The 16,056-nt window shown below is 53.1% G+C and overlaps 2 protein-coding genes across 2 annotated transcripts; both read right to left on the bottom strand.

Moving 5' to 3' along the window:
- Positions 1-58: 58 nt before the first annotated feature.
- AGMAT (agmatinase (putative)) lies at positions 59-3,108 on the bottom strand. Its single transcript, XM_072884178.1, has 7 exons — positions 2,739-3,108; positions 2,390-2,593; positions 1,539-1,587; positions 1,206-1,401; positions 698-877; positions 342-426; positions 59-235 (listed from the first exon to the last, which is right to left on the bottom strand). The coding sequence occupies exons 1-7, from the start codon at positions 3,106-3,108 to the stop codon at positions 162-164; spliced, it is 1,158 nt and encodes a 385-aa protein (XP_072740279.1). The 3' UTR covers positions 59-161.
- Positions 3,109-4,796: 1,688 nt separating this feature from the next.
- PINK1 (PTEN induced kinase 1) lies at positions 4,797-15,913 on the bottom strand. The gene is made up of 8 exons (XM_072884088.1): positions 15,565-15,913; positions 13,595-13,906; positions 12,496-12,599; positions 10,318-10,500; positions 9,249-9,412; positions 7,853-7,980; positions 6,489-6,725; positions 4,797-6,059 (listed from the first exon to the last, which is right to left on the bottom strand). Exons 1-8 carry the CDS (start codon positions 15,880-15,882, stop codon positions 5,799-5,801), a joined length of 1,707 nt encoding a protein of 568 aa, XP_072740189.1. The 5' UTR covers positions 15,883-15,913; the 3' UTR covers positions 4,797-5,798.
- Between the last annotated feature and the right edge of the window lie 143 nt (positions 15,914-16,056).

Here is a 16,056-nt window from a genome sequence, read left to right as displayed (position 1 = left end):
AAATGGGCTGTTCAAACCCATTTGCTACCTACAGTTTATCAGCTTGAAATTACCTTTTCTAGTGGCAAATGGCATTTATTCCTTGCTGCAAAGCCCGTGTTCGCTGCAACCGGTCGAGGGGAACGGGACACAGAAAGCCTCGGCCGAGGTCGGAGCTGCCCTCACATTGTCTTCACTCCGGGGAGAATGCACAGCATCTCGAACAGCAGGTTTGCCCCCAGGAGGGCCGTGTTACCTAAGACAAGACAAAAAGGCGGGGGAAAAAAAGCAAGCCAGGAATGCGCAACTGCTTTCACCCACGGCGGTCTGCCGCCTCTGCCAGGGACACGTCTTAGACTCACCAGAGACATCGTACATCGGTGCAACTTCTACAAGGTCACATCCCACTACGTTGAGTCCTTTACAGCCACGAATAATCTCCAAAGCCTAGGGAAAAAAAAAGAACAGGTTTGGGATCAAGAAACTTATCTGACCTGGCAGACTGGTCGGGGCTCTGCTTTCCCCTTGTGCAGCTAAGGAAACCCAACCTATACAGACCAAATCACAGCAGTTCAACATTTCCTTTCCTCATTACCACTCTGAAATGCTCCCTGGTCTCCCTCACCCTTCGCTTTGCTGCGCTGGTGGCACGACCTCCTTTAACGGGAGCAAAAAACGTTCCCTTCACACTGGGAAACGAAGCTGCGTTCCCCCTTACCTGCGCAGGCGTCAGCCCGGCTATCTCCGGCGTCCCAGTGCCGGGGGCGTACGCGGGGTCTACTCCATCGATATCGAAACTGATGTACACCGGCTTGTCCCCCATCTGCTTCCTCACCTCCGCCATCAGCGGCACCAGGGACCTCCTCCAGCACTCTTCAGCCGGGACCACCCGGAAGCCCTGCGGGCGCACAGACAGGAAGGCAGGCAAAGCCGAGCATCCCCTGCCCCGCTGGGGATTTCTGCCGGGATAAATCCTCACCCCAGGGCCAAGCTGCAGAGGCGCACCTTGAAGCAGCCTCTGCCCACCCCCGCCTTTCTGATTCTCTGCTCAGCTAACGGCTCGCTGTGCTGGGAGCGCCTGTCCTGCGGGCCACGCCGCTGGCACGGGACGAGACGCAGAAGAGACATTTCTTTTCCCGCTGACGCTAAGGGAATATTAATGACATGGGAAAGTTCATGGCAGGGAAAGAAAGCAGCGCTCGGCGCATGCCTGCGGCCGAGCTTACCTGGTCCCGGCAGTACTTGTAAGGATCGGGGTCATAGGAGGAGCCTCGGATGCCGATCTGGACCACGCGGCTGCAGTCCAGCAGCCCTTCCTCCACGCAGCGCCGGAACGGGGTCCCGTGGCAGATCTTCTCCCCCAGGGCTGTGTCTCCGGTGTCGGTGTGAGCATCCACGTGCACCAGTCCCACGGCACCGTGCCTAGTCGAGACGGGGGTGGCCACGTCAGTCCCCATCCCGTGTGCGATGGCCCTGCCTGCGCCGTGGACGGCAAACCAGGAGCCTTCCCAAGGCTCCTTCCCAGGTCCTTATTCTACATCTCCAGGTCAGAAACTTACTCTTCTGCCACGGCCTGCAGGATGGGGTACGTTATGGTGTGATCTCCACCTGCAACAGGACAGGGAAGAGGGTGTAACACGCTGCAAGAGGTGCTCAGCGCTCATGACATTTGTTCCCCGGTGATTTTTGTCCCCTTGCGTTTATTCTGCACTCATTTATACACCCCAGGGCTTCACTCCCTAAGGAAAACCTGAGGCTCCCAGGTGCAGGTTGCTTCCTCTCTCCTTTTCCCTCCTCGGAAAAACAGGGGGACCACCGAAGACGCGTGACTCTGCTGGCAGGGGCAGCCCGTGGCGTGGGGCCCTTGACCGGGGTTATAAATAGGTGCTTGAGTCACTTCTGAGGACGCTGTAACTGATAATTTGCCCCACGTTACTACATACGCTTGCCTCATTTAGGGATGCCAAGCTGCGACAGCTGGAAACTTGAACACGCGTCCAAATCACGCCTCGTGCAAAGCAGCACGCTGCCGGGCGCTCGGTCAAGCTCGGAGCTTTTCAGAGGGACGCAAACTGCTCTTGCTTTGGGTCCTGCTCACCGGGACACCGAAAGCGCGCTGCTGATTGCATTTGCGGATGAGCTTCAGGCTGTGCACTGAAACAGCCTCTTGGCTGACCCATTCTCCCCGGTTTTGACACAAGAGGCATCACTGATGGCAGTACTTTCAGCAGAGCGCGCGTAAACGTACCCACGATTTACCCATTTAGCCCATGACTTAGCACAACACCCCGTGCAGAGGACAGATTCATCGCTCACCTTCTACCATGTTCAGACTGAACGAGGGCAGGAGGAGAGGGAGTTGGGATGAGCAGGGATGCGGTGGCAGGGCAGGGAGAGGCAGGGTCCTTACCCAAGGTGAGGGGCACGCAGCCGGAGGCCGCTATCCTCTGGTGGGACTCTCGGATGAGGCGGCAGCTGTCAGGCAGGTTGTAGAGGTTCACGTTCACGTCCCCGATGTCAGCCACCCGCAGGGAGTCGAAAGGCGCTGCCCCGGTGCTGCCGTTGTACCTCCTCACCATCACCGACTCGGCCCGGATCTGGCGTGGACCAAACCCGGGCAGAGAGCACGGCCAGGGAAAGCTGCTGGGCAGTTCCCGATGCCAGCACCGCGCACCCAGCACTCCTCTCGCGGGAGGAGAGCCGTGCCGGCGGGCCAGAGCGAAGCACCAGCTTCCCTGGCACCCCGGCTAGCCCTTACCTGGCTCCCGGCCGGTTGGACGTGCCCGTGTCTAGAGGAACACCAACGAAAGCTGCGTCCACTCCCTCCGCCGACACCTGAACGGGCAGTTTCATCACGGAGCAGACACCCACGGGCCGGGCCACGAGCTGGGCGCTGGGGGGCACGTTGGACTGCGAGCCCCAGCGGCAAGGGGCCCCGTGCCCCAGGGCCGGGTGCCGGAGGAGCCCCGCGGACGCACTGGGCGAGGAGCCGGAGGCAGCCAGAAGAGCCGGGGGCCACGGGCTGCGGCGTGGGGTGGCCGCCGCAGCAGCCGCAGACAGCTTGAGAGCGCGGAGCCCGGCTTCCCGGGGCAGCAGCTGGCTGCAGCCAGCCCAGAGCAGGCGCCTCATCCTGCCCCACGGGCTCCAGCCCTCTGCCTCACACGGAGCGGAGCAAGGGGCACCGCGGAGGCTGGAGTGCCGCAGCCGGGCAGAGAGCCAGCCACCTCCGCCGTCCCTCCCTCCGCGGGGTTCAAAGTGCAGCCGGACACCCCGCTGCTCGGGGAAGGGCAGAGATTCAGCTTGGGCCTCGTGCTCCCCCTCCCAGCCGCCCCCTTTCCCCACGGCAAACGCCGGGAACCAACGCGGCAGCAAGGGGCTTCAGCTCGCGCGTCTCCAAGAGCCTGCCTAGGGATTAGCATGACAGGGCAAGAGGGACGCGCTGGGAAACGTTCCCGTTTTGCTCCCCTCGGGCATTTGCAGAAAGTAAGGCAGCATTTGTTGCATTAACAGCATATACTTTTAAACTGCGCTTTACGAAAGCACCCGGAATGCTGAAGAATCATAAAAATGTCTCATTAATGAAAGGCAGGCTGTAAAAGAAAACAAAAAACCATCTAACCTCAGCAGAACCGTAGACAGACAAAATGCAAGCAAAGGAGAAGCAATAATAGGGATTTAAGAACCAGAGGCGGTGCTGCGGGACAAGCGTTTTAGGCCTTTTTTGAGGACAGAGAGATGAAATGAGATGATTTCCAGGGGAAGCAAGTTTCCAATGTCTGGAGTTAACCAGCACAGATCAAACCCTGGTTGGCCTAAGAACGACACACTTGCAATCAGATGGCTCCAGCTCCTAATTCTGCTCCCTATGCGTGTAGGGATTGGACCTGGGCGGAAAATCAAGGGAAAAAAACCAGAGTATGTTCACAGCAGAAAGCCTGCTCCACACAGTTGGTTTGGCTATGGAATACGTGTGTATTCCACGCCTGGTACTGCAGGGACGAGGAAAGACTCAGCATGCCAACAAGCGGAGCTGCGCCTCGCTGAGCTAACCAGCTCTTGCTGGCTCAGAGAAACAGCAGAACAACAGCAAGAGAGGTCAGCGCGGAGATCTACCAAAACAGCGACAGTATTTACTCTTCAAAAAGCTCCAGAGATGGTGTCTGAGGAACTGGCCTCGCTGCTAGGTACAGGGGCACAGAGCCCACAGGAGAGCGCGCACGCAAATTCAAGGCAGCCATCCCAGCTACAAACACGCTGCAAGAACTCCGTATCTAGGAAAAAGCAGCAGCAGCTTCGGTTAGGGTCAAGATGAAAAAGTTCTTTTTCTGCAACTTTTTGCCCAAAGAGCTCATTTTCTGTGATTTCCCAGGCTCTGTGCTCTTTGCTGAGCCTTCTTTACAGCCCCAGCAGCGTGCTGCGTTCGCAGGCAAAAGGAGCGGGGCCATTTCCCGGTAGGTAGTTTCGCACTGTTGCTGAACTAGACGCCGTTGCAGCGTGCGCGACCTTGCCGGCACGTTACTGCGTGATGATTTGATACATGATGTCATCGACCTGGAAACTGCAGGAGCAGCCAATGATTTACCGGTCAGGAGCGTACGAAACGGGCACGCTCACACGAGGCAAGGTCCATCCCTCTTCGGGAAACTCCGCTTGGTGGAATAAAATAACATGTTCCAGAGGCGGCACTGGAAAGAGCCGAACGATCTTCTAAGATGCCACCGAACCAGGGCTCCCTCGCCCCCTTGCCCTCCAAGCCAGCCTAAAGCCTGGATCCCATGAACGGTGGTGAACCAGACTTAGAGAACCCACTCAGGAGCCGAGCTTATCTTCCATTTATTGTGCAACAAGCATAAATAACTCTCCCCAAGCTCCCCTAAACACAATTACAGATATGGAATCGAATGAAGTTTTCATGAACACAACTGTTGCTGTTCAAACATCGATGTCTCCTATCCTCCCCGACCAAAGGATATTACTTCACTGTTAAACTGAAAAAAAAGGTAGGTAAAACAGAAGAGCATCACGCTAAACTCTTTAAGCAGGCACTGCTGCTCAGCCCTTATTTCGTTTGCAGTATTTTCCCTAACTGGACACGGTCTGACTCAGCCTTGGACTCTGCGGCAGCAGTCGCTGCACCAATACAACAGTTGAGAAACAAATCTACGCGGGTTTTGGGTTCATTGTACTTGCGCTATTTAGCATACACCTGGCTAGATATGTAAGGGTGCGTTATCGTAAGAAGCGAGCAGCTCCTGATGCTCACCTTACCAGTCAGCACCTCACTAGGAGGCTTTTAGGCTGTCATTTTACGGCAAGATACATCCGTGGCTGCAGAGGAATATCACCTTAAGACCACCGCCAGTTTCCCTAAGAAAAGAAAGATTGCACGTCCCTTTGTCAGCTCAGCTTTCTCAGTGTATTGCTTAAATCCGTGATGCTTCCGTGTAAAGAGCAGCTAGACAGGGCCTCCTCCCACACACCCCCCCTTCTGAAAGGGAACTTGCTTCATCCAACACACAGCTTAGAAGTCAATTATGAGCTCCCAAATGCAAGCAAACCAACCACGTACCTCAGGACACCTGCAAGGTCCGCAAGACCTCGCCGAGAGAGTAACGAAGCGAGGGCATTTCCTCTAGCAGGGAGAGAAAGGCAGTGTGTACTAACACTTGCTAGAGATAAACTCAACCTCTTGAAGACAGGCCTGCAGTTTTGTTCCCTAAAGCGCTACAGGATTCCAGGCAGACAGAAAAGACAGATTCCTATGTGCCTTTAGAAAGTGCCGTTTATCTATCGCACGGTCGTGTCCCGGATGGTACTCTTCACCCAGACCGGCTTCTCCAGGCCAGCAACAGGAATATCGCTGCCCAGAGGTCTTCATACTCAAGGTTTGCCAAAAAGCACATCTTCATTTTGGTTTCTACCCGGCTTTTATCCACCAGTCCGTCCATGAGCAAAGCGGCCGCAGACTGGCAGAGAAGCCAGGCGATCATCTGGTCGGGTTTCAGGGTCTCGGATGCTAGAACACTTTCACCCCAGAGGCTTAGGTGAAGCACGTTAGCAGCAACTCTAGCAGTCAATCTCTGCAAAAGGAGGGAGAGGGAAGATTAGCCGATCCTGCTGCGCTCACGTCACATCGCTAGCACGTAGCATCTACATTGCCAAAAGTCCCCCAGGCCTCCTCTAAGGCACCACACGGTCCCGGTGAATTAAAGAGCTCTGTGTGACTATTTATTATCAGGCAACTGCACGTAACCCCCCAATTCAAGGACCAGTCCCTGACACAAACGTCCACTGAAATCCCTGGAAGTATTCAGTGCTGCATGGGAGAGGCCGCACTGTACTTCAGCAAAGACCTTCTGTTTGTCTTTGATCACTATCTGGACTGCAGCGATAGCTGGATTACAGTCCTGCACCCGGAGCCCTCCAGGGAGAAACAATCTACAAACAATACTCCCAAAGACTGGCTCCCACAGGCCGGTTAGACGACGACTTCAAGACAAGTTTCTTACCTTGTTGGGATCCCTCTGAAGTAGCATCTTTACCACTTGCTTCACCTCAAGGGGCAGGTGATCGGGCAGGCTTGGCAGCTGGTCTTCACGGTAACTTCTGCTTTCCAGAGTCGAGGCCCCGGGGCCGTAGAAAGGATTGGCCAGGCCAAGGATTTCATAGGCGATCGCTCCAACAGCCCAAGCGTCGGCTTTACTGTAGTTGATCACCGTGCCTGGACCAGGTGACGCCGTGATCACCTGTCACAGAGACGGGGATGTTCAAATAAAGAGCTCTAGTGCGGGCTCTGGGCTAACACTAATTTTCAAGGGTCAAGCCAGCATTTCCACTGTAATAAACTGAGAGAGACTGAAACCAAAGCTAGGTTTCATCTAAATCTCTGGTGTAAATATTCCCTATTGGCATGCTCGGGACACTGCTCAGTCCACCAGGACACTGGGAGGAGCCTGGTCATTGTGCCCAGGCTTTAGTCGTTGCCCCTGACCAGCATTCAGAGAGTCCTGAGGGCTGTCTCACGCTGGGATTTTAGGTAGACAGCAGACATGCAGATGACCAACCGATACTGCACCGGCACTTAAGCAATGCAAGGCAAGGTGCTCCAGGTCAAGCGGACAGTTAAGGACGTCTTCGCTTTTATTACTGTTACCATCAGAGAAATAAAAAGGAACCGTAAATAATTTTACAACCGCCTTGAACTTCATCCAAAAACTACTGTCGCAACACAAGGACCGCTGCTACATAAACTTCTTTTAACAGCTACACAGAAAGGGGCCTGAGAAAAGACTGAAGAGCAAACTTCGTGTGGGAAAGGTCAATTCCACCTCGTAACACCGACTAATTACGTTTCACCTTTTAGAGCTCAAGGTGTCTGTTCGACAACTGCTCAGCACAGGTCCGAAGAGGACTTCTTTTATTAGCACACAGATGTTTCACAAGCGTAACTCAAGTTCGGACATGGACCTCCTACGCCGCTTTACGGAACACGGCTCTCCGTGACAGCACAGGGTGAATTAGTTACGCAGTAACCAGCTATGGGTACTGCCTCGCACGACCGAGTTACATCAATAAGCAGGAACGGGCAGAAAATGACCGATCTGATCAGAGAGGCTTTCAGCAGTTATTACCACGAACACACACCAGCAGGGACCACATAAGCAAGTATTGGTGTGCACACGTAGGGGAAGGCTCAGGGACAAATCACAGCAAAGTGATGTGCACGCACGCCCTCCACTGCTTCTACACCTAATCCCACCCTTCTTCAAGTCCCTATCACAGCCTGCGCCACAGCTGGGGCTGCAAATTTTAATCCCGACAGCAGGATGAGCAGACAACCAGCAACACAAACCGTTACTCCAGCGGGATTTACCTCGGGTGCCATAAGACAGCCATTGCCGCCCCGATCCACGTAAGAGCTGGTGAAAGGCAGTCTCAAGCCGACGTTTTCATCTGCCAAACAGCAACCGAAGTCCGTGATCACCAGCCAGGGGCAGCCAGCTGCGAACGACACGGGGCCAGCAGAGTTAGCATTCAGTTCGGGAGTACCTGCCTGTATTAGACACCACATCACATGGACACCAGAGACAGTCTTCGGGAACAATCTCAAAACCCCCAGGAATCAGCACAACCATATGCTGTTTTCCTCCTTCTCCTCTCTATTATTAGGTGAAACATTGGTTTTATTCCAACAAAACTTGCTATTCCGTTGCCTCTTTAGAGGATATTACTGCTCCCCATGGAATATGTGTCTCCCAAGATGTTGCGGATACCATAAAATTGAAGACGCATAAGGTGAGAGGAGGAATACATGATGGAGGAATACATTCTTTTTTTTCCCTTTGTTTTTATCCATAGCAAAAGCTATCGACATATAGACAGATACTTAGCCATAGCAAAAGGCTGGAGAAACTTTGCGTTAGTTCATAGTTCTTGTCCTGATGACAAGTCAAACATTGCAAAGTAGAATCATTACTTCTCCAGACTCCAATGCAGAAAAATCGATGCTTTAGATCATTCCTAACCACATTCAGCATAGCTCCACAGCAGCTTTTCCTTCAAGAAAAGGATGGCATTAGTATGACTGAAAACCTTCCACGGCTGCTGCACCAAGACCTTTAATTACACTGATCTGGCTGCCTGCTATTGTGTCCTGCCCATGTGAATCTCAATCATGCTGAAAAAGAGCTCAGGTAATTAAAATCTCAGTTGGAGGGGCTGACAGGAGAACAAGACGATGAAAACACTGCTTTTGGCTTTAACACCGTCGGTTCCCTTGCCTTCCAACAGATGTTTCATCATCCCAGGGTGCAGCACTATTAACCTGACCGTGAGGTGGGATTTTAAGAACTGCCTTGTGCTACTTGGCTAGCGAGAGATGACAGAGCCGAGAGCCTGAAGCAAAGGCACCTCCGGCATCATCAGTGTGGCACTATTATATGCCCATCTGCTCCGGCCAGCATTCGCTGCGCTTGTGCAACGCCTCACCTTAGCAATATGCTGCATCTCTCCATCTGATTGCAGCGCAACGCTCCTTTCAAGTCCATTTTAATGATTCAAAACCCAAGGCACAGACAGGATAAATGACGTCCCCAGTGCCGCAGTGACAGCACACAGTAAGCTAAAAACTAAAGCTGAGATTCTTCAAAGGGTTTGATGCCAGTTTTTCCCCCAAACACACGCCTGGGTAGGACTTCCCCGCATACCGACACGACTGCACCACTTCTGCGTGTGACTCAATTGGCATTTCTACTCCATGATCTACATACCGGAATCAAATTCAACCAGGATGTTGTCAGACTTCAGGTCTCTGTGTGCTATTCCATGTCGAACAAGATGGTCCACGCCTTCCAAAAGCTGTAAAATCATCATCGTGGAGAGACGAACATCTGGACTGCTCTCCCTCAGATACTGGCGCAGGGTGCATGGATAACTAGTCGGAACAACGAAAACCTCAGAATTAGCATCCTGGAAGCTTAACGCTTGCGGTTCAACCTCAGCGCTGGCTGGCTGGGGATACTGCACGCTTGTATGTGCCAAATTCTTCCTGACCTCCGCGACACCTTCCCACCTCCCAGCCTCAACCCGACACCGCTCCCCTGTCCGCGGTTCTCAAACCCTCTGTTTTGCAACAACACGCACCACCGAATTTTCGGCGCTCTCGCCCGAGTTCAACAACTATGAATAAAATAAGCCTCTTGAACAGCATGGCGAGGAGCTCCCGGTATACAGTGGTCATTCTTACAGGTTTTTATGTACCGGTGTTCTATTTGGCATGAAAGAGGAGGCAGATTAATAATGCAGACCGTACGAGCAAAATGAGGAGATGTGCTAATCAGGAGAAAGAACATATTATTGAAATACAGAGAGGACAGAGCACTTCTCCAGGCACAGGCAGAACAAAAGGAGTGGGAAACAGAAGGTGCTTTTATGTCCATGCCACTGCAATACCCATTTAAAACCAAAACTCAGCTGAGAAAGCCAGAGATGAGAGCACTGATAAATCTCATTACCCATTCTACTCCGTCTCTAGCGGCGTGTTCAGACTAGGGGTGATGTTCAGACTTAGAAGGGCAGACAAATGCGGACAAGCTCCACATTTCTTACTTGAATTTGGGGTAAATATTAAAAAGAACGCCTTGTCTTCATTGTCAAACCAGAGTTAAAATCTCAAGGACTTGGAACACGTCTTGGGAGGTGTTTCCAAGAGCGTACTCTGCTTTTTGGCAGCAGCCCAGGGCAAATCTTTGCAAGGACCTGTGTAGCAGCAGAATACACAGCCCCACTGGGCAGTCTCACAAAAAGCCCGAATCGCATCACAAGCTTCTTTCTACCTACTTCTTCATCACCAAGAAGAGCGTGCGGCTGTGACCGATCCCTCTGGGATTCAGGCTTAACGGAAGAACGTCGGGATAGTCTGCGAAGGCTCCGGGCAGCAAAGGGACAGAGGACGTGAACGCTCGTATCACCTGGATTATATTCGGATGAGGCTGCAACTTCTTCCGCCCAAGGACAGGTTTTCTGTGCAAATGTACAGATACCACAGATGACATCGATCTCCTGGTTGGTTCTGGTTTATCACAGACACATCTCTGTATTTTCTGGAATTACTTTTCATTAATATGCTCCCCACCAAAGAGTTCCAAAGCAGCGTGCAAACATGTTTATTCTGCAGCGAAAACCTTATTAGAGAGAGCGTTAAGGCTGCTCAGTACAGATTACAGGACCGCACATTAAGCAAATATTCAAACGTTCACATCCTGGAAATCATTTGGTTAGAAAGAACAGTGACAGCAACCTCCCTGCCCTCACAGCCAACTTCCTAACCGGTGCCTCAGCCCAGCGTTTCCCACGCTGATGCAAAGCACCCGCAGCCTGAGCGGATCCACCGCAGCAGCAGGCGGGTCCCAGCACTTTCTCCAGGGTTCGAAATCTCTCCTGGTGCTTCCCACAGCAAAGTGAACCATCATCAAGGCAGTGCCGCCTGCTGATACACCAACGGAGGGTACGCAGGCCAAGACTTCACCTGTGGCTGTTCAAAGGACTCTGTTGTAACCAGATTTCCCTATATACAATGGTCAAACAGGAAATACTGGTGCTTCCCCAGTGCAGCAGAAGCAGCTTTGCTGGAAACCCTGACATTTAACATGCAGCCTTTAATTTTATTCAAAGCCTACTGGCCCTTCCATGCTGCTAAAAAGGGCAGAGCTAGTCACAGGCTGCTTCTCAGTTCAAAAAGAACTCCGACAACAGCTTCAGAGAAAAAAAAAAAAAAACAAACACAATTACTTTGTTAGACATAAAATAAAGGTCAACTTCACAGTAGGCCTATCAATTTACACCCTCTATTTTACAGCACAGGCAGGAAGCACTCACTACAATGAAAGGCAGGCTACCTATCTGTATCTGCAAAACAGATCTCTCTCCCCTCGCATCCCCTGAATGTCAAATATCCCTTTGGCTGCTCTGTTGCATTCTCAGCTAGCGACATACCAGGCAGCGTTCATTATTCATTTGTATTGGCAGCTGAGATGTATTTGAAATTTAAATCAGACAATCTGGACTGCAGACTCCATTGTTTCAAATTGAACAAAAAGACGCATTTTTGAACAAAAAGATAGGTAAACTCAAGACAATTTAAAAGTTGCTATGCAATTTTCCACCTTCATGCTGTTTGCTGGCTTTTCTGTCGGGTGAAAGAGTGGGAACCAAGTCATTTTCCATTTTCTTTCTTGCCAGTTTCCCTGCCCTAGAACAGTTTCCACCTCCTGCCCAGCACCCATTTTACAACCAAACCAGTTCTAAAATAGTCAAATTGTATTACAGTCAAATTGTTTGATGTTTAATACAGTCAAATCGTTACCGATTGTAGGCATTCATTTCTGTAATTAAAAAGCACCGTGACACACATTTAAATGATTTTTAATTAGCTCCTCCTAGCCTTTAACAATATCTGCAGATATCAAAGCATTTTACACATGGGGAAACTAAGACACAGGGCACAGAAGTGCCAGGCCACAGTCAGCCATCAGACCGCTGGCAGGACCCCAATCGGTCCCCAATTATTGGCATACCCTTCTGGACTACACCATCCAAGCCAGTACAGTTTAGCTGTAGGTATTCCCCACACGCCAACAAGCCATGCCACAATCTGCTCCACAGAGTAAACAAGATGGTGTTAAATCACTATTTGAACAGCGGTATGGCTATGCGGCTTCCTAACCGTGCTGGAGAAAAGCACGCCAGAGAAAAATCCCCAAGGCAGCCAGAAGCCCGTCCCTGCATGATGTTTGAGGCGTGCGGCGCCTCTGAAGGCACCGGTGTTCAGACAAAACATACGTACACGCCTCCTTGGCCGTTAATAATCCCAAAGCTTCGTTTTTATCTACTTTCAGGAACTATTATAGAGACCCCTGGCCATCTTCTAAACAGTACAGACATGCTGCAAAATTAATTGACGTATAAAATTAGTGCATCACCAGTTCAGAACTGCCGCCATTTCCATCGTGACTGTACCTGCAGCCAGAGACAGCTCCGTATTCTCCAGCTAAGGCAACCCCGGTGGCTGGAACAAGCTCTCGGCCCATAGCATCGAGGATGGCTTCACTTGATGAACCAGCCTGCAAGAGCAATTACACACCACATTGATTTAAGCTCCAAAATCATCCAGCCTCAATACAGACTGAAGGCAGATAATCCTGACGCTGGCACTGTCTGTGAAGTTAGATCAACTGAAACTAGATCAAAGGGACTCCCTTCCCTACTTTGAAAATCGGGGAAGGCAATTAACTACTTAAAGAATTTACCAAGGGACGTGGTGAGGCCTTTACGTGCAGAAAGAAATCCGTTTGTCTCTTCAAATGCATCTTCGACTGTTAGCGCTCTGAGCTGTATGTTAGCACTCATTTTCAACCTTAAAACCTGGCCGGAAAAGCCCACAGCTAAATGCCAGGGTATTTCTGGAGCCCAAGGAATTTCAGATGTTGGCACTCTGGAAGGCTCTCTTAGAATACCCACTTGTCACATCAAGTGCCACAAAAACTCTTCAATGGGAAAAGCCACGTGGGTTTTTTTAAATGTGGAATAGCCACATTTAGGGGTGGATCATCAGAGAGTCACCCGGCTGGGAAACGCTCGCGCAGATCTCGCCCAGTCACTTCACGGCAAGGGGACCCAGCACGCAGGTTACTGGCCCAGCCCTGACTGCGACCACTGACTCGCACCTCAGCTGCACTTTGCAGAAGAAAATGTATTTCCATCCTGACACTGACAAGGACACCGATTCCTAAAGCACTGGCAGCAGTGGCTTTCCATTTCTTGCACTTTGCCACTACAGCCAGCTTCAGGAAAGCTTTTCTTCCAGAAACATCCTCTATAACCAACAACTCCACCACCAGCAGCTCTCAATGCCGATTCCAGAGGAATGATGAATGCTAATCACCTTGCTCTGGGACTGCTCGCTAACAATCGACATCTCCAGTGTCATGTATCAACAGCTTTGTTTTTGACACATTCATCGTGCACTACATAATTAGCGCTTTCAACACTTAAGCGTTAAACATTTCAGCCAGACTTTCCCAGTGACAGACAAGGAGATGAAGAACCGACTCCTTACCGAAATGTTCCACATCATTTTGATAGCTAATGGAAAAGCCTCTTTCGGTTGGTGATTCTCTACGGGCTCCTCTTCAGCCGCCTGTGAAGCCAAGCCACTATCCCGCTGCACAGCTGGCCCCTGCCCTGCGAGACGGCTGCTCTCCGCACACCCCTGACGATTGCTAGAGAAAGGAATAGCCGCTTCATACACAGCAGCGCTGCAGCCCTTCCCGATGGGTTGGCCAATGAGGTATTCTTCCAGCTTGAAGCCCTGCCAGCGGAAGGAGCTCAGGGGATCTTTCTGCGGCTTGTTCTTTCCAACAAACACTGTCTGAAAGGAATAAGAAAAGACAACGATAAAAAAACCCACTCAGTTATTCGAGACTTCCCAGCGAAGAAGAACTCCCTTACTGTTTAAGCGGTATTACGCGTCCCGTTGGGTTGGTCCAACCTGAAAGCCACAATCAGGCTCTAACCATTAGGCTCAAATCACTATAACCACAGGGAAAATAATTTGCAGACCGTATATTTTTGTCTGAAACAGATTACACAAAAACAGTCTTTACCACAGGTTCCCTTTCCAAGGGCGCTGCAGAGGAATGGGGAGGGGGAGTCACTGGCTAATCCAGAACATAAATACGTTTTGTAAAGGCAAGTCTAACTAAGTACTTCTAAAAAGAGATGCACTGTTACACTTTTCTCCCCCTCCATAAATAAATCAGGCAAATAGCTTTTAAAAGAAAATCCAATTAAGAGCAACAGCAGATGGAAAAACAATGCCCTGAGCTTTTGTGACAGCTGAGTACGAGGGCTGGTTAGTTCAAGGAAGAGTGGATCCGTGATGGGAGAAAGCTAGGGGAGGAAATCAAAAGAGACATGAGAAAACAAAGCACAGGAGGGCTGTTCTGGAGTTTAACCACAGCATTCACGATCCGAGAGGTCTGGTGGTGCCACAGCTGTCACCTGGACCGATATAACCCAGTGCACTTCCCTGTGAGCTACAACCCCGATGCGCCGGTGGCCACCCTAGAGATATGCCCCATGGCAAAGGGACAGATTCAGGGACGGCGGAAGGGGGAAGATAGCAAATTTAACCACCCAGCGAGGGCAGGGGAGAGAAAGCATCCTGAGAAACTTCGGGGAAAGGCAGAACCTCCACGGCAATGTGTTTGTCTGCCCGTTAGTGGGGCAGGTGACAGCTGGCTCTGAACACCAAAGGTCTATTTTTACCCATGAAATATGTCCAGCACCATCCGTCCCCAGTGCCCTGCCGCACGGCCTGGCCCAGCCTTGCAGGGTCCCCGTCTCTCTCGGGGAGAGGGGCCAGACCTGGGGGCTCACACCAGCCTCCTGGGACACGAGGCCCCCATCACCAGGGCCCCGGCCCCCTCCCTTTGTGGGGGGACAGGGACTGAGGGGCTCCCCAGAGTGAGGACCCCCCCGTACCTGCTTTAGGGTGGTGAGAGGCTGCTGACCGAGAGGCTTCCCCAGTACCCTATTTTTGGGGAGGAAGAGGCATCTGTGGGGCTGCCCACAGCAGCCCCCGCTTTGGGGATGTGCCTGAGGGCTGCTCATAGCAGTCCCCGCCATGTTCCTTGCGGTGAGATGGGGAGGTGTAACTGAGGGGCTCCCCACAGCAATGATCCCCCATCCCCTTCATGAGGGGTGTCTGAGGGGCTCCCCACAGCAAGGATCCCCCATCCCCTTCATGAGGGGTGTCTGAGGGGCTCCCCACAGCAAGGATGCCCCGTCCCCCTCATGAGGGGTGTCTGAGGGGCTCCCCACAGCAAGGATCCCCCGTCCCCCTCATGAGGGGTGTCTGAGGGGCTCCCCACAGCAAGGATCCCCCGTGGCCTTCATGGAGGGTGTCTGAGGGGCTCCCCACAGCAAGGACCCCCCCTCCCCTTCACGGAGGGTGCCGAGGGGCTCCCCAGAGGGAGGCCCGGGCCGGGGGTCCCGCAGCAGACCCCCCCCGAGGGGACGCGGCACCTGGATGTGGCGGCACGCCGCCTCGGCCCGTCGCTGCTCCTCCAGGCGCGGCTCCACCAGCCCCAGCGCCATCGCCAGCGCCAGGCAGGCCCCGCCGCGGCCCCGCCGCGCCACGGCCGCCAGCCCGCCGGCCGGCCCGCGCAGGAGGAGGCGGCGGGCGGCCGGCAGCCAGGACAGCCAGGGCCGCCATGGCGAGGGCTGCGGGGCGGGCCGGGGGTCGGGCCGGGGGTCGGGCCGGGGGTCGCAGCGGGGGGCGCGGGGCGGGCGGCAGCGCTGCAGCAGGCGCAGGGCCCGGGCCAGCAGCAGCCGCACCGCCATGGCCGCCGCCTCAGCGCAACCGGCCGCGGCGGCGGAGGGGGCGGGGCCGCGGCGGCGGAGGGGGCGGGGCCGCGGCGGGGCGGGGGCGGGGCGTCAGCCGCGCGCGGCGGAGCGCCACGCCCCTCAGGCTCCGTCCCTGCCGGGGTCGCGCGGCGGGCACGAGCCGGGCAGAGG

Source organism: Ciconia boyciana, chromosome 19 (genome assembly GCF_034638445.1).
Source record: "Ciconia boyciana chromosome 19, ASM3463844v1, whole genome shotgun sequence".
In the NCBI taxonomy this organism is placed as follows: Eukaryota; Metazoa; Chordata; class Aves; order Ciconiiformes; family Ciconiidae; genus Ciconia; species Ciconia boyciana.
The sequence above is the reverse complement of the archived record's forward strand: the minus strand, read 5'-3'. Positions and strand labels throughout refer to the sequence as shown.

Bases quoted from the DNA above. Each gene is read 5' to 3' on its own strand.
- AGMAT (XM_072884178.1), bottom strand. From the start codon at position 3,108: ATGAGGCGCCTGCTCTGGGCTGGCTGCAGCCAGCTGCTGCCCCGGGAA. The intron at 2,594-2,738 runs GGTAAGGGCTAG...GCTCTCTGCCCG, and splicing joins GTCCAACCGGCCGGGAGCCA to GGTTTGGTCCACGCCAGATC. The intron at 236-341 runs GTGAGTCTAAGA...GTCTTGTCTTAG, and splicing joins ACCGATGTACGATGTCTCTG to GTAACACGGCCCTCCTGGGG.
- PINK1 (XM_072884088.1), bottom strand. From the start codon at position 15,882: ATGGCGGTGCGGCTGCTGCTGGCCCGGGCCCTGCGCCTGCTGCAGCGC. The intron at 10,501-12,495 runs GTACAGTCACGA...ACATTTGCACAG, and splicing joins GGAGCTGTCTCTGGCTGCAG to AAAACCTGTCCTTGGGCGGA. The intron at 6,060-6,488 runs GTAAGAAACTTG...CTCCTTTTGCAG, and splicing joins TTCAGAGGGATCCCAACAAG to AGATTGACTGCTAGAGTTGC.